Source organism: Lichenostomus cassidix, chromosome 6, assembly GCF_008360975.1.
Source record: "Lichenostomus cassidix isolate B80296 chromosome 6, HeHo_3.0, whole genome shotgun sequence".
NCBI lineage: Eukaryota > Metazoa > Chordata > Aves > Passeriformes > Meliphagidae > Lichenostomus > Lichenostomus cassidix.
In genome coordinates, this window is record NC_139487.1 from 33,128,098 (window position 1) to 33,154,416 (window position 26,319).

Sequence of the window (26,319 nt, forward strand, 5' to 3'; positions counted from 1 at the left end):
GTTGGGGAAGAGACAGAGGGGCTTGGATGCAGTCAGACCTACAGCACAGCTTTGGGGGAGTCAGTCGGTTGTCTTTTGGCTTGGGTGACTTTTTCTAAAGTGACACTTAACCTTGTGGTTAGTGTCTTGTTTGCTGCTTGGTTTTAATCTTAGTTTCTAGTTTAGCTTAAGGGTTTTTTTTTTACTAGAAGCGAGCCAGGCTGCCAGCATGTGGGACAGCAATGACCTGCCGGTGAGTCCCCCTGGCTTGTCCCCCAGTTTGTGGTAGGGGTGTGTTTCCATCAGGCAGGTTCATCTCCTGCTGGAGCACAGAATCTCCCTGTGGTTTTTGGGTTTGGAGGTTTGTTTGCAGCACACCTGTGGGAGATAACCAGTTACACTCTGTGGCAGTAGCGTTTGCCTTCACAAACTAAAAGCCAGGGACAATCTGCTGTCCCTTTTGCCACCTTGGGCACCTCTGCCCACGCCTGACCTCCTCCTCCACTGCTGTCAAATATCCCCAGGGCGGTTGCAGTGGTTGTATGAAACAGTAAGAGTGAGAAGGTGTTATAGGCTTTCTGTGAGGTTTTAAGGCAGCTGTGCCTGGGCAGTGCCGTGTGACTGTGCCTGCTCCGTGTGACTGTACCTGCTCCATGTGTGTCACCGTGTCACCGCTGCCCAGCAGCGTCAATGCTGCGTTGTACAGGAGGGTGGCCCTGGGTGTGGAGGAGAGCCCAGTGAGTCACAAGGAGAACACAGAAATCCTCTCAGTGAGAGAACTTTACCCATGAGCTGTGCCTTGGATCCGCTGCGGAGTCTTTCCAGGGGCTGTGATCCTATTTGTGCATTTCGGGCACAGCCGCCTTTTCTTCTCATCCTAAACCTCTTTGCAACTCAATGCTTTAATCTGGAAGCTTCCTAATAGATTTAGAGTGATGAGTCAAGTTTTTTTACTCGACTTCTGGGGAAGAAACTAAACCAAACTGCCTGCAGTAGCTCAACTGTGTGTATTTTTTATACATATATCTGTGTATATGCACACACAAGTCTACACACAGAGAAGAGCTACTCCAGGCGTTGGTTTTTAGGCTCTGTGTGTGTAGATGGGCATGTGTGTCTATATAAAAAATGTTTTTTTAAAGCAGGATGGTATGAGCAAGCTTGAAGGAGCATGAATTTCTTCCTGCTCTGTCAAGTAATACCCTGCCTACTTCATTTGCCAGTTGATTTGGTTATGCAGACAAAGGCAGGAAAACAGACCATAACAAAACCACTCTTATCTAAACTAATCTGCTTACAGCACTGTCAGGTAAATCATTAACCTATGGGCCCAGTGCTTGTAAAAGCTGCTAAAGAGGTTTCCTGCCCCTGAAACTCCCATTTCCCAGAAGGTAAGAAGTGAAATTACTTGCAGATCTTGGTTTCACACGTGGGTGTTTGCTGCTGTGGTTTCTGTGCCAGGTAACAAAGTGCTGTAGTCCAGTGGATTAATGGTGGGACAGGACCTGCTCCCTGCAGTCTTTTTCCTAAGAGAGCAGCTCCAGCTAAGGCAGAGGGGAAACACAGCATTTACTTACCTATAAATACTGTCATTCATTAATGAAATGTCATTTCACACGGGTTTATGGCTGATGGGGTGTTTTGCTCAGCAGCTTCATTTCCTGGTATCTTGTGATTCAAATCCATTTGAGCTGGGAAGATTTGCTGTGGGTCCTGCTGTGCTTAATTCCCCACCAGACTTCTGTTTTGGTTGACTTTTGTTTCTGTGGGCACTTAAGAGATGGATTTCTCCGAGGCATTTAATACCTAGGAGTCTGTACAGTGCTGTCTGCATTTGCTTTACGTTTTGATCGATCATGTTGGCAGCGAGTCTGTTTTGTGTGAGTAACTTGAAGCATGGAAAATCTGTAGCACATGGAGGACAGCAGAAGTAGCTTCATTTGTGATGTTTGCAGCCATTGCCTGAACAAAAGAAATAGGGCTCAAGAAGAGCTTAAGCTATTCTAGTTGCCCATATCCAAGAGCATGACTCAAAACTTCCAGCTAAACTCCTCTAAGCTCCCTGAGTTGGCGTTGGAGTTATGCCTTTCTCCCCTAAGCCGGGGCCGTTTTAGGTCCCAAACTTCTCTGCCAAAGGTCTGCCTGGTCCTACAAGGGGATTTTCAGGCATCTCCAGGGAGAAAATGGGTCCAAACAAGACCTTTGGGGGCACAGCTCAGAAGGCTGGACCTCCCTTTGAATAAAAGGCCATGGCAAAGTGCTTTGTGCCGTCCGGCACGGCTCAGCGCCCTGCACAGCCTGTGCTCTGTGTGCCTGCCTTTGCAGCTGCCTGTGAAAGCTCCAAACTGCTCCTGCTGCTCGGGATAAAAGTGCCCTTTTTGCTTGGTTAACTTTACGGCCAGGCTGCACATTAGCTTTTTAAAGCTGCTCTCCCATGTGAGGAGAGAATTCGGGGGTTGTTGTGCATCATGGTTACACCTGAGACCAAGTGCCTGGGGGAGGACATATCCAAACCTGGAGGAGAAGGTGACTCCAGACCTCTTCCCATGAGGTGTGAGCTTGTGGCCAGAGGTCACTGTGCTGGGGACACCTCATCAAGTGCTCCCAAGTGCTGTGTCAGGTGGTGACACTGGATTGCAGAGGGCAGGGTGGTCCCTCCTCCCAGTCCTGGGAGAGCCCAGTACAGGAGCAGATCTACGCTCTGCATCCTTGCTTAAGCCTCTCTCCGTTGAGCTTTTAGGTACAAGAGGTGCTGATTGGGATCTCAGCCAGTTCGGGTGAGCCACGGTCCTTTGGGCAACCAGGTTGCCACTCTGTGTGCAGTCAGAGCCATTGTGGCCACAGGGACAGGGAGAAGGAACACACCTTGGGAGTGACTCTGGTGCACTCACCTCCATCCTGGGCATGACTTTTTGCTCGGAAAATTGCCCTGATGGAGCACTCTGTTGTCTCCAGCTGCTTTCTGCAGCTGTCTGCATGGCAAAGGAGGTGGGGGAAATGACTGGTTAAAAATAGAAAGGCGGATTAGGAAATGTGAGGTATGGTTTCAGCATCCAGCCGGGCTGCTCTCACAACTCGCTGCTGCCACCGAAAGGGGAAGGACTTGTTCGTGCTTGTGTGCCCGTAGAAAACCAGGAAAAGAGCTGGCTTTCCACCATGGAATCACCCAGGCACAGCACAGGAGCAGGGGATGCCTCAGAGAAAAGCTTGTTGAGCTCTGCTGGCACAAGTGTCCAGGTGTGCAGGGGCTGGAATTCAGGAATGCTCCCGTTGGAAAGGCTGGCTTTAATCTTCCAGCTGCAGCCAGGCTCATCTGGGTTAGTCTGCCCACATTAAGGACAAAGCTTTAAGGAGATTTATTCTGCTGTTTGAAATTGTTCTTCTTCTGCTGTTTCGTAGGGAGAGTTCTACTTGGAAAAAAAAACAAAACCAGAAAGCGCTGGGGGCGTGATTTCACTGACTGTGAATGTGTAATGTGACTCTCAGAAGAGACTTTATTTTGCAATAAGTGTGTGAAGTGTCAGCAGAAAGAGTCAACAGACAAGCCAAGGGTAAATAAGTTGTGCTTTGGAAGCTACGGGCTTTTAAATTGTTGCTTTTAGGAAGTGGTCACTGTGCAGTGTTTTGTCACCAATCCTCAGTGGTTATCACTGTTCCTTGTGGTTATCACTGGTCATTTTGATATATTTTCTGTTGCCTTTCCTAAACCAACTGAATTCCCAAAATCCAGTTAGGAAAAGCATTATTTTCTTAGCTGAAAAGTTTGCTTCCTGCTGCTTCTTTGTCTTTGTTCTGGGGGTTTGAGTTTATTTTTATTTGCTTGCTTTATTTTTTTTTAACTCTTTATCAGCCTTGAGAACAGTGTAAGTTCTCCTGCTGCTCCTTGGTTCAGCTCCTGTTGTTGTAGCACTCCCAGCTACACATGGATAGCCAGAGACCCATCCTGTTCAGTGTTCAGAAAGAAATATCCAGGGCATTTCAGATATCCTGGATATCCATCCTAGACGGATCCTAAAAGCCAGGATGCATCCTGTACCAAGCATTCCCTGCACAGGACATAGTGAAGGGACTACAGCAGTTATTCAGCATAGCCAAAGAGTGTTTATCTAATATTTAGTTCAGAAAACCTGCAACATAATGCGTTTCCTGGGCAAACAATTTGAAGACAGACAGCATTGATTCTTTTCAAGGAGCTGTGGATACAAGGTGGAATTCACTATCAAGTCAAAGTTTACCTTTACCTAGAATTATGTTACCTTTTAAAAGTGAATTTAAGAATTGAAGTTACACGTCAACCTCTGAAAAAGAATCCTGAAGATGAGCAGGTAGTTTCACTGTTAAGTTGCAAAACACTTCAGCATGATTTCTCATGAGTTACTGGGCTGCTTTTCATAACCAAGAGTAAAAATTCATAGGTCCCAGTGATAGATATAACACTGTTTTCTTGTAAATTTAAACAATCATTTCAGCAGTCAAGCAGATTTTTCACCACTAAGACTATGGATGCTGTAATACTCGATTTATTTTTTAAAACAATGACGCTGAACTCATTTAACTCCAGTTTATTTGTATTGGAGAAGCTGGTGCTTTGGGATTGTTGGCTATTAAGCATCAAGGATGAGAAGGATTTATTTGGAAGACAACCAGCGAGTGAGTTTTGTTGCAACTTTGATTTCAGTTTCTTAGTCTTTCCAGCTCTGGGTTTTTTCCGTATAATTTCTGACGCCTTTGGTGTTTTGAAATTTTCTCTTTTAATCTCAGCCACCTGCTTTGCTCTGGGGACATTGGTTTGTCTATCTAAACTGGTGAGACCCCACCTAAATCCTGGCATTGTTCAGCTCTCTCAGTGTGTTTGGATGTTTTACTTAGGTTAGAGCAACAAAGAACAGCCCCAGCATCAGCACAGGGTGGGGAGGACCTGCTGGAGCAGCTCTGAGGGGAAGGAGCTGGGGGACACCGAGCTGTCCCTGAGCCAGCAGAGTGTCCTGGGCCAAGGAGGCCAATGGGATCCTGGGGGCAGCAGGAAGAGCATTGCCAGCAGGGCAGGCAGGGATGCTGCCCTGTGCCCAGCCCTGGAGCAGCTCTGCAGTGCTGTGCAGCTCTGGATCCTCAGCCCAGCAGCACAGGAGCTCCTGCATTGGGGCAGCAGAGGCTGCACAGCTCAGCAAGGCTGCAGCATCTCGGTGTCCAGCAAAGGCTGAGGGAGCTGGGGCTGCTCAGCCTGCAGAGGAGCCCAGCTGAGAGGAGCCCTCAGGCCTGGCTGGCCCTGGCTGCAGGGAGCTCAGAGCAGGGCCAGCCTCTGCTCCGGGGGCACCAATGGCACCAGAGGAACGGCAGCGACTGAGCCCAGGGAGCTCCCCCTGCACAGGAGGCACAACTTCTTCCCTGGGCACTGCCAGCCCTGAGCACATGGTGCCCAGAGGCTCTGCAGTCTCCTCCCTGGGGATATTGCAGAGCTGGGTGGGCACAGTGCTGTGCCCTGTGCTCTGGGATGGCCCTGCTGGAGCAGGGAGGTGGCACCACATGTCCCACTGTGCTCCCTTAACTGCCCCATTCTGGGAATCTATGGTCTGACTTTGGCAGACCTCAAGAAGCTTTAATTTGTATTAATACAGTTGCAGAGTGAGAGAGGAGAGATGCTTTAGAGGATCTCTAGTCCTGGTGAACTTGAAATCATGAGAAGTGATATTGCAAAAGTTGAATGAGAAATGAAAGCAACTTTCTGCTGTGTTTGCCTTCACGCATCTCCTTGCAGCTTCAGGAAACAGAAGTGGTGCAGCTGTTTGCTGGCAACAGGATTTTAGAGTGAAGAAGCCCTTCTGGGGAGGTGAGAGTGAACCATCATAGCCCAGAACTGTTTGCCCCTGGTTTAATTTCTGAGCTACTAAATTTACATCAGCAACTCTCTCCCAAAACACTTATTTTAAGTGATAACAATATAACCATATACCAAAGGGACTATTTGCAAACATTTTTCTCTCTGTGTGGTGACCTGGCTTTTACCAGATGTAAAGGGAAAGGTGAGAAAAGAATTGATCTGGTAATTCAGGGTTACTTAAGCTAAAAGCACTGGGTTACTGATTCGGATTTTATCTGGGAGACAAGTGACCCAAGCTCAGACTTTTGTTAATGTTTAATGTTGTGTAACATTCTGCCCAGGCATAATTGAGCCATCAGCACAGGAGAGATCCCGTTGGAAGGGTTTATACTGAGTCATTACAGAGCCTGCTGTGGCTTTCATTTCACTGCAGCCTGAGCTCATGGATGAGCAGGGCCATCATTTCTTTACAGTTCTCAGTTCCTTTCACCCTGATTCTCCTTCTTTTGGGCAGGGAGGAGGATGAGGAGGTGCCACAAAGTTGTCTAAAATACGCTGCCCTCTGTTGCTGGTGGTGGTTTGGCACTTCCGTGGTTTTAGCAGCCTCTCCACTTTCTCCTGATCCTGGTGGTTTTTCACCTGGACTGTTCCACTGGGCTGAGAAGGGTCTGACACGTGGGGCTGGAGGAAAGGAGGGAGGGAGGAGCAGATTTTTCAGAGGTGGAAAGGAAAATCAGGAAGAAAAAAGCCAAAGGGCACAAACACTCCTGCTGATTCTTGACTAAGTCTCAGTTTGAGATGAATGCTCCTGATTTTTCTTCCCGATTTCCCTGATTCTGTGAGATTCCTGCATAATACAGTTTGTCTCCATGCTCTGCTGAGGGATCAGGGGGCTGCATCAATAACCCAGTTTTATGCAGAGCTTTGAAGCAGCTGGGGAGTCCTGTCTACAGGTACCTTTGGAAACAGGTGAGCAGAAGTTGCCTGGAGAGGCTGTGACTGCCCCATGATCCCTGGCAGTGTCCAAGGCCAGGTTGGACACTGGGGCTTGGAGCAGCCTGGGACAGTGGGAGGTGTCCCTGCCATAGCAGGGGTGGCACTGGGTGGGCTTTATCAATTGCAGACCATTCTGGGATTCTGTGCTGTGCCACCCCATTCCAAGTGCTGTGTTTGGTGGAGACCCACCCCAAAATCATCTGATGTTTGTCTTGAGGCTTGATTCTGCCTTTCACCCATCTGGCCTGTCTAAATAATACACGAACTAAAGTGCTTTCTGCTATTTTTAGGCAGTGTAGGCCACAAAGGCAAATATAAATGCAACAGTTCTTAACATCAAACTCCCTTGCCTGCTGCCTGACCCTAAATTCTGTGCCCTCTGTTAGGGGACACAAGTCCCCTTGTCCCCAATGATTTATGCAGCATCTACAATAACAGGGCCTGTTGCTTTTGGACGTGTGTGCATTCATTTTTTATGTCTCTGCCTGCCCTTCATGTTTTATTGAATGCAGAGTGTAAGGAAATTGGTTACTTGGCAAAAACTGCCTTTTAGTGGGCTAAGGAGCTCCAGGTTTCCTGAATTTTGGGCTGGCGCTGTGTCCGCTCTGCTCCCCAGGGGCTGTCCTGCTTCTTCTCAAGAGCTTTCTGAGTATTGATCCTTCCTCCTTGCTCCTCCAGAAAATGAGGAGAGCCTGCAGCCTTGCTGCTGGCAACCTGTCTCCTGCAGATCATGTTTGGAGAGGGCAAGAAATCCCAAAACCAGATGGGAACGTGGTCTCCTTGTGCTGTCCAAGGAGATGATGGCTTTTCTGGGCTGAGATCAGCTGTGTCCCTGAATTTCCATGGTGCCAAATGTGGCATGTCTTACATTTCAGACTGATCCAGAGCAGCACCAGTTTGTCTCAAGATCAGATTAATTCCAGTCCCCACATTGTTTCACTGCAGATGTGAAATCAAACCTACAATTAGACCCTCATTGTCAGTGCTGTTGTGGTGCCACCCAGGGTGAGCTGCATATTTCATCAGGATATCTGCCTCAGTACTTTTATCCCCTCACCCACATGAAATATTTGTGAATTTAGGTTATTTTCAGACCCAGTGAAAGGCTTTTGCAATGCCTGAGGACAGATCATAATATATTTACTTTTAAAAGAGAGTCTCATATTATTTACATCCTGTGCTGTATCTGGTAGCCTCACCCTTACCTCTAGAAACCACACAAGCAAACAAACAAAAAAGACCTAAACAAACCCCAAACTCGAACCTCTGTGACTGTTTAATATCTTCTGGTGTGAACACTCACAGTACTTCATCTTTTTTTCCAGAATACCACTTTTATTTTTTCCACCAGTAGTCATTTCAACATCTCTGTTGCTTGCAGGAGAAGCTCTGGCATTCCTGGAGGATTCATAATGAATTTTCAGGATCTTTCTACATGGAAGATTTTTTTTTTATTTTTGTGATAGTCTCTTATTGAAATGTTCTATTTTATCAGGTTTGGAAGATCTTGGAGATTTACCTAAAAGTTGCATGTCAGAGCACAGCACAAGGGTAGTCCTGTAGAGCAGGTCTGACCGTGGGCTGGGTGGGTAAAGCAGCAGCTGTGGCAACCTGGCCCTTATTTGTTTTGCACTCCGAAAATATTCTGATTGCTGATGTATTCAGGAGACCCATCTGCATTTGCCAGGCTGGAGGGAATGCTGTGGAGTCACGGAGCCTGTCACGAGGTGCCTGGATGGGGTTTTGCCCCTGTCCTGCTCTCAAGGGCTCCTTGTCAGGTCACAGAACCCCAGCATGGTTTGGGTTGGAAGGGACGTTAAAGATTTTTCTCTCATTCTACCCCCTGCCAGGGGACACCTTCCATTCTTCCAGCTTGCTCCAGCCTGTGCCAGGGCCTCCCCACACTCACAGGGAATAATTCCTTCCCAATATCCCATCTAAATCCCTGGATGAATTCCTGCAGTACTAGAACAGCCTGCCTCACCCCTCCTGCACGGAGGAGCCCCTGCACAGCAGAAACATCAGCAGAATTGTTGTTCCCTCGTTTTGTTTGCTTACTCAGGCACACAGCAGGGATATTGGATCCTGCTGGACATCCCTAGGGAATGTGTCTCCTGAGGATTCACCACAGGAAGGGCTTCCCAGCAAGCTCTTGCATGGCTCTGCTGCAGGGAGATGGAAAGGAGCATCACGCTCTCCTGCATAGCTGCTGCTTCATTATCTACTTGGCCATTCCTCCTTTATCTTCAGCCTCAGCAGCTTTTTGCACTACTCTTGCAGTCTCCCATCATTCCCCAGCAGTCACAGAGCCGTGGCTCCCTGGCCATGGATCTCCTGATCCATCTGGCAGAGGAGATAGGTCAGAGTGGGGCTATTTTCAGGCAGCACCTCATCGATGTCCCTGCTCTGCTCTCCTTAATACCTTGCTAATCTGAGCTTCACCCATCTGCTTGCAGAGTGCATGTGACTGCAGATTGAAATCTTTCCTCCTCTCCCTCCCTCCCTCTCCTCTGTTCACACTTATCAACAACAAATAATTAAAGATCCTTAAGCCAGATTCCTCTGGAGCTGGTCGCTTGTGCGATATTTTGCCACAGAAGGGATGGAGGTTGATTTATTTGGGTTCCTTTTTCTGTGGCTAGAAAGAGAACAGAGTCCTGCAGTTCTTGCTGCTGTGACAGGCAGGGCTGGTCCTTGTTGCATGTTAACTCTGTGTGTAACAGCAGCTGTGAAACTCAGGCTTGGTTTTGCAGTGACCCTTCTGAAGCGACAGGCGTCCCTTCATGGATTGAATGGTTAATTCCCCTGGCCACTTCCCATCAAGCAATGCTGACTTTTATTAATTGTTTTTCCAAGGGTGGATGTGGCTTTTCAGTGCCTAAACCAACAGAGATTATCTCAGCAATCGGCTGTGTTTGCTGGGAGCAGCGTGTGGCTGTGCCCGGGGGGAGCTGCAGTTGTGCCGTGCTTGATAAAGCTGGTCATGTTGGGGTGCATCAAGGGAATGAGATCAGATGTTAACCCCTCCTGCCTAATGCACAGCCCAGTGAGAGGAAACACATCTGCTGGAGGGCATCTTCCAGTTTGTAGAGTAAATTTTGGGTTGCCTTCTTTTAGTTAAAAGAAAATGTTTAGCCTGGTGAGGAAAGTTTGCTCGAGGCTGTGCCTCGTGCTGGCAGCCAGACACCCCTCTGTGGCAGGACAAGAGGTATCACATGCCCAGCCATCTCAGGAGGTATCTGATTAAAGTATTTTTTGTTATTTCTGGCTGTGAAGGGTGGACGAAGTGCTGGCTGAGCTCTGCACTCTGTTTTGGGTTGTTTTGCATCAGTTTTATGGGCTGTGGGTGAGTAGTGGATGACAGCGTTCCCCAGGTGGGGAGTTTGGAGGGTGAAATGTTGTTCTCATTGCAAACTGACAGCAAGTAGGGTTAGCTGGGATATTAGGAAGGAATTGTTCTCTGTGAGGGTGGGCAGGCCCTGGCACAGGGTGCCCAGAGAAGCTGTGGCTGCCCCTGGATCGCTGGCAGTGTCCAAGGCCAGGCTGGACATTGGGGCTTGGAGCAGCCTGGGACAGTGGGAGGTGTCCCTGCCCATGGCAGGGGTGGCACTGGGTGGGATTTAAGGTCCCTTCTAACCCAAACCATTCTGGGATTGTGTTCTTAACTGTAGCTTAATTTCCATGGCATGAACACAAGCTGCTCACACTCACCTGGTACCACCGGCTGGGATTCTCTTGTTTGGCTGGAATTACAGGTTACTTTTCAAACTGATTTAATTGTGTGTTCAAATCCTGCCAGTTCAGCATGTGAATGTATTACACAGCCACCCAGTCTTTCCTGTTCAGTGTGCCAGATAGTGGAGAGACTGCCTGCAGAAGAAAGGATGGCTGAGAGCCACTGTGCTGGAGATATTCCCGGGGATCATCCGTAACCGGGTGGCTGATGGACATCTCCATAAAAATGTTAGGACAACGTGACACAGGCACATCTTCTGTGCCTCAAGTGGGCCACTAGAAAAAGAATTTAGAGCTAATTGGATGTGTCTGCAGGAGGAACTTACTTCTGAGGCTTTCAGGTGGTTATTGAAATATTCATAATTTCCAGAACAGTTAGATGGCAAGATCTGAGTTTTTTATCTTTCCTTGTTTCTCCTTCTTTGTGAACCTAATTGATCATAACTTTTGAGCTGAGTGGAATATTAAAAACATATTTTGCAGCCTTGGAACACACTATAATGACTTCAAGTGACTCTGCTTGCAGCCTGGGAAATTGTTTGACCTGTACCTGGTGGTACACATGGTCACCATCGCTGTCAGTGTGGAAGGAAGCATGTTTTCGGTGTTGTTCTGTGATTTTAAATTATCCATCAGTTAAAATTGTAAGGAATGCTTCATGTTTCAGGGAGGACATTTGTGTGTAGCTGTTCTTTGGGTTCAGTGCCCACTTGTTGTCAGCAGCAGGATTTAAGCAGGGTTTGCTGGTGCCACAGGACCATTGGTGGTAGCGGTGTCACATCCAGCATGGATTGGGACCAGCTGAGTAGGAACAGTCGATGGAATGAGTAGGAATAGTCTGACACAGACATAAAGCTGCTTTGCAGCACTGGGGGAGGAATGGCTTGGGTTTCTGGAGTCCAAGTTCTGAAATTTGGAGCTTGTTGAAGCATCACAGTGTGGCATCCAGTGCCCAAAACACTAGGCAATGAGGAAATTACCTATAAAAGGCAAAAGCCAGGGACCCTTGGAGCAGGGAGCAGAGCTGCTCTGAATTGTTTGACACCCTCTTTGTGGCTGTTGAAGAAGGAGGTGCTGGGTGGCTGGACTGGGGAGGGGAGGATTTGTATTTCCAGCCACACTAGGTTTGCTGGAGCGTGTTTTTGCCATCAAGGCCAAGGCGGATCTCCACTGCAAACAGAGGGATTTGGCTTCCTGTGATGGAGAGTAAAGAAAGTGACTGGAATTGGCAAATAAACCAAGAGGGGTTTTCCTGCTTGTAGGTAACCACAGAATGGAAGATGCCAGGGCAGTTCATCTGCATTGTCAGGAGATCTGGCTCTAGCCAGACACATCCTCCCTGTGCAGGCTGTACACCCCTATGGTTTGGGTTTTTTTCCTTTTTCTTTCCCTTCCTGTGTTTTCTAGACCAACTGTACAATAAAAGCCTTCGTCTCCTGCAGGTACATGTCTTAAAGAGACTTACTTGATTTATGGTGCAACTCTGAACAGGTATTACTGGAAAGAGGAGGACTCTGTGTTCAAAAAGTCAGACTGTTTATACCAGAAGTGATCTTAAATATTTGTGGTGTTCTGTCTTTCAGACCAAGGATCAGTCTGTGTTACATGAAACTAAATTAGTAAAAACAAACCCAGGAATTGTTTTGTTTTCCAAGAGGAATGGCATTGGAAATGAATAATGTTGATGGTTTGTCTTTTGGATGGGTTTATGAAAAGTAACAGCTGAAATGCAGAGAACAGCATCGTGCATGAAAATCTAGAGATATTTACATTTCAGCTCTGGAGGCTTGGAGTCTTTTTGATGTGGGTCTGATGTGTTGGGACTTCAGAAGTAGGATATTTGAAATAAAATATTTATATTGCTAATGAAATATGGAAATATTATTCTAGGCTGAGAATCCTAGCGTGTAAACTTAGTTTTCTTTTGCTTTAGTTACAACCCTGGCAAAGGCAGTTGGGAGGAAGCAACTGTTGTGGTCTGGCTGCTGTCTCATACATGGCCAGTAACAAACCCTAATATTAAAAAAATATGTCAAATAACCGATTTAAGTCTTCAGTGAGGATCTGTTTTCTCTGTGATTTCTGCCAGGTTTCCTTTTCCTCATCTGCATGGCTGGTTTGGCAAATTATACTAAAGTCTGCATTTGAGAGCCACATTACCGTCAGTCACAAGACTGCTCTCAGTTTCCTTGGGCACAACTTCCCTTTCTGTTTCCATGATTTTTTAAATTTTAAATGTGTGCTGCCACTTAGATTCCCAGAGGTTTCCCACAGAGCTGACTTTCTAATAATAAACGGCTTTTAGGTAGTCACTAGAGGTAAAAAACCTCACAGAACACCTGCACTAACCGAGTTAAAATATGGAGCGTGTCACAAATGTTTAGACTCTCCTTATTTTCCTGCTTCCATCCTTCTGCCCTGCCTTGCAGGGGAAAAAAGGCATTTTTTGTGCCTTTGCAGTGTTCCATTCGTTTCCTTTGAAGGCCTTTGTTGTGTGTATCAGTCTGGGGAGGTTTGCCAGTGTTGGGAGGACGGCGAGCATCGCTCTGCAGTAGCGGAGCTGTCTGCGGGGTTGCACGAGGACACGAGGCTCTGTTTGCAGCCCTGCCCTAGCTCTGGCTGACCCAGATCCCCAGGCCTCGCAGGGATGTGTGCTCAGCTGTGCTGGGGACAGCAGCCAGAGCTTGCTGCTGCCCGAGCACAGAGCCACAGACACTCAGGGCTGCTCCTGTCCACACCCCATGTGGGCAAGGGTTGAGCGCGGTGCCCGAGGGGGGTTGGTTGCTTTGGGGGTGCTGGGTGGGTTGGTTCTGCTGGAGGAAGCTGCTGAAGCCTTAAAGATCCTGCTGTCTAAGAAGATTACTCCTAAAATCCAAGAATGGTTTGGATTGGAAGGATCTTAAAGCTCGTCTTGTTCCACCCCCCCCACCTTGGTCAGGGACACCTTCCACAGGTGCTCCAAGCCTGGCCTTGGACACTGCCAGGCATCCAGGGGCAGCCACAGCTTCTCTGGGCACCCTGTGCCAGGGCCTGCCCACCCTACAGGGGAGAAGTTTTTCCTAATATCCAATCTAAACTCATGTTTAAAGATTTGTGATGGTCTGTTAATATTTTCACACACCCCTGTACATTTGGAGTGGGGAGCTGGAATGTGGACTTGCTATTGCAGCTGTTCACAAATAAGCCGGTATTGGTCCCACTTTTGGTGCAGGTATTGAATTGCTTTAGGATTCAGACACTGGGATTGTGGAATGGAGTAAAAAATGGGGTGGGTGCTTGGGTTACCCCTGGAATGGGCAGAGAGGCTCTGGGCCTAGCGTCTGGCTCTGCCTCCTGTGTTTGAGGAGACTTCCCAGGCTGAAATAATTGCAACTTAAACCTGCCCTTCCCTCCTCCCTGCTCCATCCTTTCTGTCCCCAGATCATTGGAAGCAGGATTTCCATCCTGGGAAGACAAAAGCCCTGCTTAGCAACTGCTCCCAGGGTGAGACTGCTGGCCAGGTGAGGCCTCCTCGGGAGTGTTTGCTGCTTCCCATAGCTACTTCCAAGCAAGTAGATGGGAAGATGCTTCCCATCTTCCAAGATGGGAGAGGAAGGGAGTTGAGATGTGGGGCTATAAATCAGAATTATGGAATGGTTTGGGTTGGAAGGGGCCTTAAAGATGATCCAGGTTCAGCTTCTGCCATGGGCAGGGACATCTTGCACTATTCCAGGGTGCTTCAAGCTCTGGTGGAGTCTCATGGAGAGAAGTACCCACTGCTGGTGTTCCCATCTGGAGGTGGGACCTGTTTGGTTATCCAAATGTGCTGCAAGTACTTTTGGTTTTAAATCAAGTCTGAGCTGTGTTCTGAGCTGTTACATGGAGATCTAAGCCCGTGAGTGGACTTTCATTTCCGGGTTTTTTTTTTAAATTCAATTAGGATAGGAAATACACAGTGAGGGTTTTTTGGTTTTTTTTCTTGGTGTCAAGGAGTTTAGAAAAAACAGGGTGCTCAGGGATGTATGTAGTATTCAGGCAGGTCTTTTCTTCTCTCTGAAGCTGTGTCAGTAGCTGTTCAGGGGATGTGGGCGTTGCTTTGCATTTTCATCCCAGCCTCTCTTTTCATAGTAGTAACTCCACTTGCTCTGATTTTCTGTCCACAGCCCAGTGTTTTCCATCTGAGGCTGACCTTGGAAACCTGTCTTGGAGCTCTGTGCAATTTGTGAGCCCACCTGTGCCTCAGTGTTACACTCACAGCTGTTTTATATTTGCATGTTTGTATTCCCAGGGCAAACTCAGCTTTACTGGCCTGTTGTACACTGCCAGCAGTTTCTTGCTTGTTAGTGGTGCAGAAGGGGTGATCCTGGGTTGGAAGCAAGGCTGTCCTGGAGGGAGGGAAACACTGATTGAGCTTGTTAGTGCTACCCAGCACATAATTTGTGGCAGACAGCGCCCTTTCCTTGCAAATTGGTGTGCAGAGGTGCTTGTCAAGTACAGGATGTCCAGTTATTGAGGTGTCAGAGCGTTCTTGTTAGCCATGATAAAATGCCTGGAGAGGAGGTGGCTGTAGCAGTGACTCAGGCTGGGAACAGTTTGTTTTGTGCTCCAAAAACACAGGACAAGAGCTCCCAGCTTTTATTCAGAGCACTCTGTATAACTCCTGCTCACCAGTGGGGTTGGGGGATTCACTGGTGGGCTGGTCTATAAAGCATTAAATCTTCAATGCTTACAGCAGCTGGTTTTTCCTGCTTCTTTGGGTGCACACATTGTCAGTGTGAACCTCAGAGTTTGTTTTCCAAGTGACAGAATATTGTGTCTTCCAGCTGTGCTTTCAAACCTCTCTCATTTAAACTCCTATTTTTCACTGACGGTCGGGTTGTCTCAACTGTTGTGGGCTGTTTGGGAAGGATGCTGAGGGTTGTGAGTGGAACACACCCACTGCCTCTGAAAGGATTTCCTGGCCCCTGGTGAGGAGTTGCTGAAATGACTGGTTATTTGGCTGATTTCTATAGTGACTGTTGCCTTGGCAGCAAAGCTTAGAGAGTAAAAGCACAAACATGGGGAGGGCACGGTTTGATTTGGGAAGACTTAGGTTTTCTTCAGTCAGATTTCAAAGTGCTTTAGGAGGAGGAGTTTGGAGGTTGACAAACTGATTTGGGAGGTGTTTTTTGCTGGTTTAGGTGGATGTGGTTTCGTCTCAGCAGCGTTCATTGTGAGACTTAACAGTTTCTGCTTGCAAGGTGACCCCAGACCTGGGCCTTGTCCTCAGCACGGGAAAGACATGGAGCTTTTAGAGCAGGTGCAGAAGAGGCCATGGAGCTGCTCCAGGGCTGGAGCCCCTCTGGAGCCAGACTGGGAGAGCTGGGAACGTTCACCTGGAGAGAAGAAGCTCCAGGGAGAGCTCAGAGCCCTTCCAGGGCCTAAAGGAGCTCCAGGAGATCTGGAGAGGGACTGGGGACAAGGGATGGAGGGACAGGACCCAGGGAATGGCTTCCCAGTGCCAGGGGGCAGGGATGAATGGGATATTGGGAAGGAATTGTTCCCTGGCAGGGTGGGCAGGCCCTGGCACAGGGTGCCCAGAGAAGCTGTGGCTGCCCCTGGATCCCTGGCAGTGTCCAAGGCCAGGTTGGACATTGGGGCTTGGAGCAGCCTGGGACAGTGGAAGGTGTCCCTGCCATGGCAGGGGGTGGCACTGGATGGGATTTAAGGTCCCTTCCAACCAAAACCCTTCTATGATTTTAAGTATGGAGTAGTAACCAGCTGATGATTTTATGGCTGATGATCTTATCCTTTAACCAAAAAGGTGGATGCTCCCTTCTTTGCTCCTTGTGCCCAGCTGCATCTCAGCAGAAGAAAACACATCTTGATAGGCAGGGTTGTAACAGTGCACCCCCAAATAGTTGTTTAACCTTCTGGGGTGGCCCTGGCCAAGATCTAGATGGAAGTGGTGGTGGGAATTATTCCTATTCTCCATGTTTTGAGTTAGCACTTCAGTGTTTGCTGGTAACAAGGGAAAAAAGGTCATGTAAACACGAAGAGGTGTGACCTGGAGCCCTTGATGAGGTTGTCTCATCCTGCTTGCTCTTGTGTGGGTGTTTTGAGGTACTGGTTTTACACAGCATCATTATCGTGGTGCAGTTGGTATTGTTATGGTAATCATATTGTTATTTATAATTCCTCGTTGGGTTCAGGCTCCTTAATGAGGCAGCTCTGCTGCGAGTGGGGGGAATTTCCAGTCACCCAGCCTAAAGAACTTGTGTCAGAGCTGGGGAGGTTTTTGTGTGCCACATCCTTGTGGCACCACGCTGAGCCTGGGGATGTGGCCTGGCTGCAGCTGACACTGGTCCCCACCTCTGTCTTCAGCTTTTGTGGAGAGGAAAACACCTTTTGTGGAAGGGAGGGGGTCACCGATGGCTGTTAGTCCCCTGTAGTTTCTGCAAAGCTCACCCCATCAAGCTTTATTGGATACACCATAGGGAACGAGGAATTTTTAATGTGACAAGCTGCAAGGTGTGAGTAGAGAAGCTTTTTTGCCTATTCCTCCCCCATTAGACAGGCTGTGAAAAACAGGCTTGAATGATAAGTGGTGTTCAAAATTTTAGTTGGTTTTCCTCATTTTGACTCTCAATGAAGACAGCTCATCTCTATGGCCTGTGTCCTTGGCAGAGGATTACCTTTCCTCCTGTGAGTATAAGTTAGTCTGCTTTTACAAAAGATGCTTGATAGTGATTTACACTCAGCTGGTGTGAGAGCAGCAGGCTGGGATTGCACACTTTGGAACTGATTGTAGTTTTCAGCAGTATTGCCCATACCTGCAGTTTTATTCCCAGACAGGCATTTGGGGTTTCCTCTAAGGCTGCCACGCCAGGTATCCTGGGGTCACAGCTGCGTTTTGGGACTCTGGTGCCAGCATCCGAGTGCTATTTGCAGCTGGCAACAGATTTTTCCGTATGGAGCTCAGAACCTGCTGGCAGCTTTGCATGGAATGTAATCAGGGAATGGTTTAGATTGGAAAAGCCCTCTAAGCTCCTCGAGTCCAACCATTCCGCCAGCACTGCCAAGGCTACCACTGACCCATGTCCCCAAGTGCCACATCTCCAAATGGTTTAAATCCCTCCAGGCAGGGGTGGTGACTCTGCCACTGCCCTGGGCAACCTTTGCCATGGAGACATTTTTCCCAGTGTCCAATCTAAACCTTCCCTGGCAGTGGAGATGTAATTTGAAGGTTGGCTGCAGGCTCCTGATCTGTGTCTGTGGGATTCTGAATCCTTAAGAATGTTGTCAGGTGTGGGCAGGAGGCTGCTGTGTCAGGTTCAGGGATTTGGGAAACTGGGATTCAGGCACTCCAGTGTTGAAAACTGACAAGGTTTAATATTGCCCCACCTCGTGGTGTCCTCAGAGGGCTCTGAGAGGCCCAAAAACCAGGCTGCATTTGGAGCACAAAACTGGGAGAGGCAGCAGTGTGGCTCTGGAACAGCACAGGGAGAGCAGAGCCTGGCTGGGGTAACAGCATTAAAAAATAAAAAACTCTGGGTTTATCAACATCGTGAGGCACCATCCTGGCAAGCAACAAGCCCACAGAGAAGTCTGTTAGGACTGTGTGTTGGGAATTAGTGCTGCCAGAGCCAGGATTTGAGATGAGCACACGGAGACGGGCGGGTGGAGCTGAGCTGCTCCTTGTAGGAGCTTCTAATGTGGGTTACCATGCATAATTCAGGCTGTCCTTTTTCCATGTTCAGAGCTGTGTAACTAAATACTGATTTGCTAAACACAACTTGAATAATGAAGCAATCTGTGGCTTGAAAGCCTTCCTCAGTACTGAAAAAAAAAAAAAAAGGGAGGCAAATAGAGCTATATGCTCACTTCTGCTTTAAAACAACGCAGTTATTCACTGTGGTGGGAGAGTTGTCTTCATCCCTGCTTGCTCCATGGATTTAAATACATGCACATTCCTGGTGTCCCCTGTAAGTGGGAGGTGGCCTGTCCAAAGTACTGCCAGTCCTTCCATCCAGAGCTTTTTCTTTCCTCAACCATCATGGTTCATTCCATGGAAAAACAGATTAAAAACTGCACCTTGTGTTTCTTGCTGAGCTCAGCTCTTAACAGGTCAAGAAATAAATTGATGTGCAGTGTGGTCATGTTTGCATAGGAGTAAAGCTCTCTGTGTGTTCTGAGCCACTTCAACTCCAATCATGCCAGTAGGGTAAATTATTTTGGTTTTCCTCAGTCACAACTTTGCTTCCTTCAATGAAACACAAACACTTGGTAGCTTGTAAGAGGCTAAAAAATATTCTTCCAGCTGATAAAGGCCTGATCTGACTTTTGAAAATATGAAGTAGTTTATTTCCCTGTGCTGTTACTTTCTCACTTCATGTTTATGGTGCTGCAGAAGAGCACATGATCTGTGGGATGGTGGGGCTTCCACTGCTTTCCTCTCCTTGCTCTGGGGATGGTCAGTTTTTGTTGGTTGGTTGGATAAACACTTCAGACCTGGGCATTTGCTGGTGGTGGTCGCTGCCATCACTGCCTTGTTTGCTGCTTGTGGCTCAAAAACTCAGAAATTGATTCCAAGCAAGTAACTTCCGTGTTCTTGTAACTTTTGTACTGGAAGCAATCAGCTTTTCTACGCTGTTTTTGTGATTCATTGGGTATACGAATTTCTTACCTAGTTCCTCTTATTTAAAAAAAAAAGAAAATAATTTTTCTCCTGGTTCCTTTTTTTTGGCTGGTAGAAAACATTTCTTTGAGTTGGAGCAGTATACCCTGGAAAGAGTCAAATTTACCTTAGAGGTGCTGAACACCTGCAAACCTAAATGCTTTGGTTTATTTTCAGGCTAATCTGCTTGATAATTGATTTTCCTGCTGGTGTTTTGGCCCAAAGAGTAATCCTTGCTTGTATACATCAATTATTTGGTGTTGGTGGCTGCATGTGGCACCTGGAGGAGTTCTAGGGTGGGGCTAGAGCAACCTGTTATAGTGGAAGGTGTCCCTGCCTATGGCAGGGGTTGGAATGGGATGAGCTTTAAGGTCCTTTCCAACCCAAATCAGTCTGGGATTTTGTGATTTTATCATTTTTGCCTTGCTGAATGAAAAACAGGCTTCACATCCAATCGCTGATAGCACACATTGCATGAAGGTACCAGTCTGTAAGGGGCAGAAAAGGTTTCTGGCACAGATAATACCTAACATTTGCTCTGTAGCTCCTTAAATCCATGAGTATGATGATGGTAAGAGGAGTTTGGGTGCTGCTTGTTTGGGTGCTGCTTGTGGACTAGAAATAAAGAAATGTAACAAATGGAGAGCAGGAAGGAGGCTTCCCACAGCTGCAAAGTGGTGTTAAATCTTTTAAGAAACCAGCAGTGAGCTCGGGAAGGACAGTGCTGTGTGTACAAGGCTGGAGCTCAAATGTGCTTCTCTTTTCCCTCCAGACTCTGTTGTCCATCCACAGCAGAGCTGCTTTTGTGCAGGAATTTTGGCTTTGGCCATGAACCGCAGGCTGAGCACCATCCTAATGCCTGGTTTTGGGTTTTTCTCCCTCTCCCCAGGAAGAAGAATGCCAACACGAATATGAAGTAGAGCGTTTCCTATGCTGGCGGCAGCGCCCACGCGGTGTCGGCTGGACAGGGACGGGCTCTCGCCTCTGGCCAAACCCATTGCTGGGACAAGATGAAGCCAAGGAGGAGCTTCCCGCCGCGCTGGAGCCGCAGCGGCTGCTGCCCGGTCTGAAGCCCATGTGCCACCGTCCCTGGCGAGATGAAAGAAGTGGTGCTGTGGTCACCCGAGGAGGTGACCAGCTGGCTGACGGACAATGCCGTGCCGGAGTACTGTGAGCCCCTGAAGAGCTTCACTGGGCGGGACCTCATCAACCTGACGGAGGAGGATTTCAAGAAATCCCCTCTGTGCCGGGTGTCTTCCGACAGCGGCCAGCGGCTGTTGAACATGATCGAGGGGCTGAAGATGGCTCACCACATGGAGGCTCACAAGAATGGCCACGCCAACGGGCACGTCCGCTCCGGCGACGCCGCGCGCCAGAACGGCTTTGGCGCCGCACTCAAGCTCAACGGGGTCCCCAATGGCTTCAAGAAGGAGATGATCAAGATCCCAATGCCGGAGCCGGAGCGCTCACAGTATCCCATGGAGTGGGGCAAGACTTTCCTGGCTTTTATTTATGCACTTTTTTGTTTTGTCTTCACCACGGTGACTATCTCAGTGGTTCATGAACGAGTGCCTCCCAAGGAGGTGCAGCCTCCCCTCCCAGATGCATTTTTTGATCGCTTTGATCGGGTGCAATGGGCTTTTTCTATTTGTGAAATCAACGGCATGATCCTTGTAGGACTGTGGTTTGTTCAGTGGCTGCTCTTAAAATACAAGTAAGTAAAACCTTTTCAAAACTTGCGTGCTTCCGGCAGCTTTTGGAGGGCAGGTGCTGGTTTGCACCCAAACAAAATGAAGTTGCTTTGTGATCTTCTTATCTTGGTTTTCAAAGCTGAAATAGGTATCATGCAGTGGGAGCTGCTTGAACAGAAGGCAGGTATCCAAATGTTCCCTGGGAAACTGAGCAATATCCCAGGTCATGTTTGCCTGCCTTAACTTGAACCTTTTTCAGGTGTGAAAAACCATGAATTGGGTGAAATGGTGTTCTGAACTCACTGTTTGTTTGCAGGGAGCACAGCTCATGCTCTTGTGAGGACAGCTGGGAACCAGGATCCAAGGGAACAGCTGGAGCTGTACCAGCACAGGTTTAGGGTAGATATCAGGGAAAGGTTCTTCCCCCAGAGGGTGCTGGCACTGCCCAGGCTCCCCAGGGAATGAGCACAGCCTGAAGCTGCCAGAGCTCCAGGAGCGTTTTGACACTGCCAGGGATGCCCAGGGTGGGGTTGTTGGGGTGTCTGTGCAGGACTAGGAGCTGGATTAATGACCCCTGTGAGTGCCTTCCAGCTCAGGATATTCCATGATTTCAAAGCCAAGGGAAAAAACCTAGAGGAGTTGGGTTAATAGGGCAAAACCATGGATCAAACACCCTGTGGTGGAACTGAGCAGAGGCTGTAGGTGAAGAACAGCAGAATCCTTGGAGATTCAGAAGCAGTGTGATGTGTTTGAGTTGATGATAACAAGTATATGTTGGTGTCGTTGGCAGGTGTGAAGGTCACCCCCCACCCTGTCCCCATTTGCTTTGGTGTGTTTGTTTTTATTTATGTTATAGAATCACAGATCATTTGGGGTTGGAAGGGACCCTAAAGATGATCCCATTCCAACCCCTTGCCGTGGAAAGTCCCCTTTAGATGGGCTTTCTGTGGTGTTAAGGGAAGATACCAGGGAGTCACAGAGCTTGGTTGGTGTATGCACTGATCATGGAATGCTTTGAAGACCAAAATCCCTCTTTTCTGTCCATGAGCAGAGGGATCAAAGTCTGAGAGGCCCAAGCTGTGGCTGAGCAGCAGAAAGGGAAGAGCAGGAGAATGGGAAGAGCAGGAGAGAGGTGCTGGCAGGAACAAGAGCCCAGCGAGGTGGTTTTATCTGGAGGACCTCATTCCTGTGGCTTTGGATGGTGAACACCAAAGGGATGGTGACTCAGTGCTACAGAAAGAGCTGAATCACTTTGGTGGTTATCCCCTCCCTTTGAGAATTAATCCAGGAATAAAGGGAGGGCATTGCTTCCCCATCCCTGGAAGTGGTCAAGGCTGGATGGGGCTTGAAACAGCCTGGAAAGTGTCCCTGCACGTGGCAGGGGTGGCACTGGGTGGTCTGTAAGGTCCTTTCCAGCCCAAACCAGTCTGTAATTCCATGGTTCTAATGCTGTCCATGGCATGGGGTTGGGCTGGTGTCTCTCCAGAAGGCAGGAGCAGGTCTTGGCTGGCTACTCTGCAGTTTCCACTCCAGGGAGCTCGAGGAAGCTGCTGAGGCAGATTAACTTCTCTGGGAAGCGTTCCCAGATGTTGTGGGAGAAGTACAACAGTGCCAGGATTGGCCATGAGGTTCTCTTGTGGGACTGAAGGAACAGCCTGCTCCCTGGTGAGGTCTGCAGAGCCAGAATGGAGTTCTCTGGGCCCGGAGTAAGTGTGGAGGTTGTTCTTGCTGGCTGGCTCTGAGTCTCACACACTCACAAATCCTCTGGAGAAGGGGAAATAGGAGGCTTTTTACATTTAGTTTTTCTTTATATTACAGTGCAGAGCTCTCTCAGACTTTCCTAAGGTAAAACATGCCAAATCCAGCTAAATCAAATGGTAATTTTAATTAAAAAAAGAAACTCAGTGCTCCTTAAAATGCTGCCACTTCTTTGGTCTCTCAGAGTACCATGCTGCTCAGTCTTTAATCCCTGCTCCTCCATTTGCCTTTCTGTTATAAAGAAAAAAGCAGGTTCATGTCTGGTTCTAAAAGCCGCAAGGGTGAGGTCTGAGAGGAAAAACTGCACAGGAGCACCCCTGCCCCAGTGGAATGGTGCCCTCCACACCATCTCAGTCCACTGAGCTTCATTAATAATTATAATTCTTAAATTGCAGCTTTGTCCATGTTTACACCAGGAGAGGGAGGGAAAAAATCTGGAATATCGTGTTACAGCCCTGAGCACTCCAGTGCAAAATGTGTTTACCCTGCAAGAGTTGAAGCTTTCCTGATACATCAAGGCACTCGAGGTGTTACTGATCTGGCACTGCAAAGCCACACTCCTCCCAGAGTGGAGCACTCCAGTTTAATAATTCTGCCAAAAGTGCTGAAAAATTTAAAATTGGCCAATTTTGAGTTTTGAAAGAGCTCAGCTTGATAGGAATATTATTTTTTTAAAAGTGAGCAAAATAGCAACAAGTGAATTCCAGTGCCTGAAGGGAGTCTCCAAGAAAGAAGGCAAAAGACTCTTTAGATGGGCTTGGTGTGAGGACCCAGGGAATGGCTTCCCACTGCCAGAGGGCAGGAATGGATGGGATATTGGGAAGGAATTGTTCCCTGGCAGGGTGGGCAGGCCCTGGCACAGGGTGCCCAGAGAAGCTGTGGCTGCCCCTGGATCCCTGGCAGTGTCCAAGGCCAGGCTGGACACTGGGGCTTGGAGCAGCCTGGGACAGTGGAAGGTGTCCCTGCCATGGCAGGGGTGGCACTGGGTGGGATTTGAGGTCCCTCCAACCCAAGAATCTCAGTCTGGGATTCTGTGAATGCCAGAACCTGCAGCTTGAAATGTCCATAAGTGCAAAGAACAGTGATCTAAAATGAACACACAGGGTCTGTGAACAGTAAAACACAAACGGTGGTTAACTGCTGTAATTGGATTTACCCCTGATTTTTGTAACCCTGGCAGTGATCTCTCCCTAGGATCTCTCCACAGGTGGAGGGATTTGGTGGTCTTTGAGGTGTTTTTAGCTGTTACCAGTGGGGCAGTTTTGGGACTGGCCATCCCTCCTGAGCCCATCCTTTACCCTGGCTTTGCAGAAGCACCTCACAGTACCCCAGATCTGCATCTGGCTTCTCTGTGAACATCAGCCCTCACTAATAAATATCTCTGCAGCTGTGGCTGCTGAGTGCCTTCCCCTGCAGACAGCCTGTCCTACAGCCAGAGCAGCTCTGCATTTTTATTTGGGAGCTTTCCTTGCTGATGTGAATTGCTTCCTTTATAATGCTGCTCAGGAAAGATGTGTTCTCTCACTCCTCTGGGTTACACAGGAGACCCTTTGTAATCACTAAATGTGTGTGTGAGCCGAAATAAACCTTCTCATCCTAGAATGAAAATACTGTAACTTTATCCCCTGCCTGGAATAAGACATTAGTGAGGGCCACAGCTAGTGGAGGGGTGTGGGGCTTGGAATCCCCTTTAATGTCTTCAGCACCCAATCCACACAGGCTTTTGTGTTCTAATCCTTAGATTTCCTGTAATCACCTCCATGGGCTGTGTGAGTTGAGCTGCTCCTGTGTTCCTGGCCTGGAAGGCGTGGGAATACTTGTGGAGCAGTTCAGCATTCCCAGGTATAAGCCCATAGTGTCACGAGTTTACAGAGCGTCAGGAGCAAACAGCTGGTGGTTTGTTTTATTTATCGTTTTGTTTTGTTTACCTTTGCACATTTTCTTTGCCTTATTGTTCCCTGTTTTTTCTCCCTGCCAGGTCTATAATTAGCAGAAGATTTTTCTGTATAGTTGGCACACTGTACCTGTACCGGTGTATTACCATGTATGTGACTACACTCCCAGTACCTGGAATGCATTTCAAGTGTTCTCCAAAGGTAAACTCCTTCTTGCCATACTTTCATCTGCGTGTTTCCCCCTCGTCCTGCTGTTCCCAAAACTGCTTTCTCAGGAAGTGTTTCTAAGGGAGAGGATTCTGCTGCTCCACTCTGCTCTTGTGAGATCCCCACCATGGAATTCTGTGCACAGTTCTGGTGCTCCCAGAATAAGAAGGACATGGAAGTGTTGGAGCAGGTCCAGAGGAAGCCATGAAGTTGCTGAGGGGAGTGGAACCAGGCTGAGAGGGCTGAGGCTGCTCAGCCTGGAGAAGAGAAGGTTGTGTGGAGACCTCACAGCTCTTTCCAGGCTCTGAAGGGATAGAGGGAAGCTGGAGAGAGACCCTGCAACAGGAACTGAGGTGCCAGGACAAGGGGGGAATGGGTTCAGACTGGTAGAGAGCAGGGTTAGCTGGGATCTTGGGAAGGAATTGCTCCCTGGCAGGGTGGGCAGGCCCTGGCACAGGGTGCCCAGAGAAGCTGTGGCTGCCCCTGGATCCCTGGCACTGTCCAAGGCCAGGTTGGACACTGGGGCTTGGAGCAGCCTGGGACAGTGGAAGGTGTCCCTGCCATGGCAGGGGTGGAATGGGATGAGCTTTAAGCCCAAAGCAGCCCAAACCATTCTATGATTTTAGCTTGAGAGCACTGGTTTGGTGTAACAGGGACATCCCTCTGCAGGTCACTGGCTGCCCTAACAGCAGAGATGTTGACAGGTGCAGTGGGGCAGTGCAGGAATTCCCACCCTTTCCAAAGCACTGATCTACACAATTCCTGTGGCATTTTCAACTAATTTGCATGATCAGCATTCTCCTGTCCCCACTGAAGCAATTGAAGGCGTGCAACCTGTGCCATGTGTGAGTCATTAATTTCTAGAGAAATACACACCTCAGTGTGTCAAATCCAGATACAATTTGTGGTTGAAAACAGCCCAGAGAGACTTCCCTAAGGCTGTCTCCTGCACATATTTTTGCAATTCTGTTAGCACAGGGACTTCTCACCTCCTCCCCAATCTTGCACTGCCTCTGAGGGATAAACTGGGCTTGGGAAAGCTGTGGCTGAAACCAGGCTACTAGGACAGAGGTGCTTGGGCAAGACCCTTCTGGTCAGCCTGGAAGGGTAATTCACATGCTCAGGGTGGGGTTGGGACAGGGCTGGTGGTGTTTAATCCATCTCCAGCATTGCTGGAATCCTGGGCCTGACTGCAGTTCCTGGGGCTGCTTGTGCTAGGACTCAGTTTCAGCAGGAGGAAGGGCATAATCACAGCCATGAATCAGGTGGCAGGCTGTAAAATCACCCATGTGCAGGTGGTAAAACCCTGGCTGGACTCAATCCACGTGTTGGCTCTGTTTTGGTGAGGATTGGCACATCCAAACAAAGCCAGCATGCTTTGGTTCCTCGGGGAACCAGGGTTTGCCAAGGCAGAGCCTTTGTGGCTTTTGGAGGGGTTTTGGAAAGAGAAGTAAGTGGGAGAGGAGTCAACACTGTATTTGAACAGTCAGCTGCTAGGAAATTAAAAAAGAGAGAACACAGGTATTTATGGGCTGAAGTGAATAAATCTGCCAGTTTTGGGAATTTACTGTGTTGGCAAATCCTTCTCATTACTCAAGTAGAGAC

General features: G+C 48.4%; 1 protein-coding gene across 5 annotated transcripts in view; it reads left to right on the plus strand.

Moving 5' to 3' along the window:
- SGMS1 (sphingomyelin synthase 1) overlaps positions 1 to 26,319 on the plus strand; it is an 83,533-nt gene that overhangs the window by 50,856 nt on the left and 6,358 nt on the right. For all 5 annotated transcript variants that reach the window (XM_085064454.1, XM_085064459.1, XM_085064456.1 and 2 more), the window contains 2 exons: positions 20,053 to 20,877; positions 24,591 to 24,708. In XM_085064454.1, coding sequence (XP_084920580.1) covers positions 20,261 to 20,877; positions 24,591 to 24,708 — 735 coding nt within the window. In that variant the 5' untranslated portion in view covers positions 20,053 to 20,260. The remainder of the gene's footprint in view (positions 1 to 20,052; positions 20,878 to 24,590; positions 24,709 to 26,319) is intronic.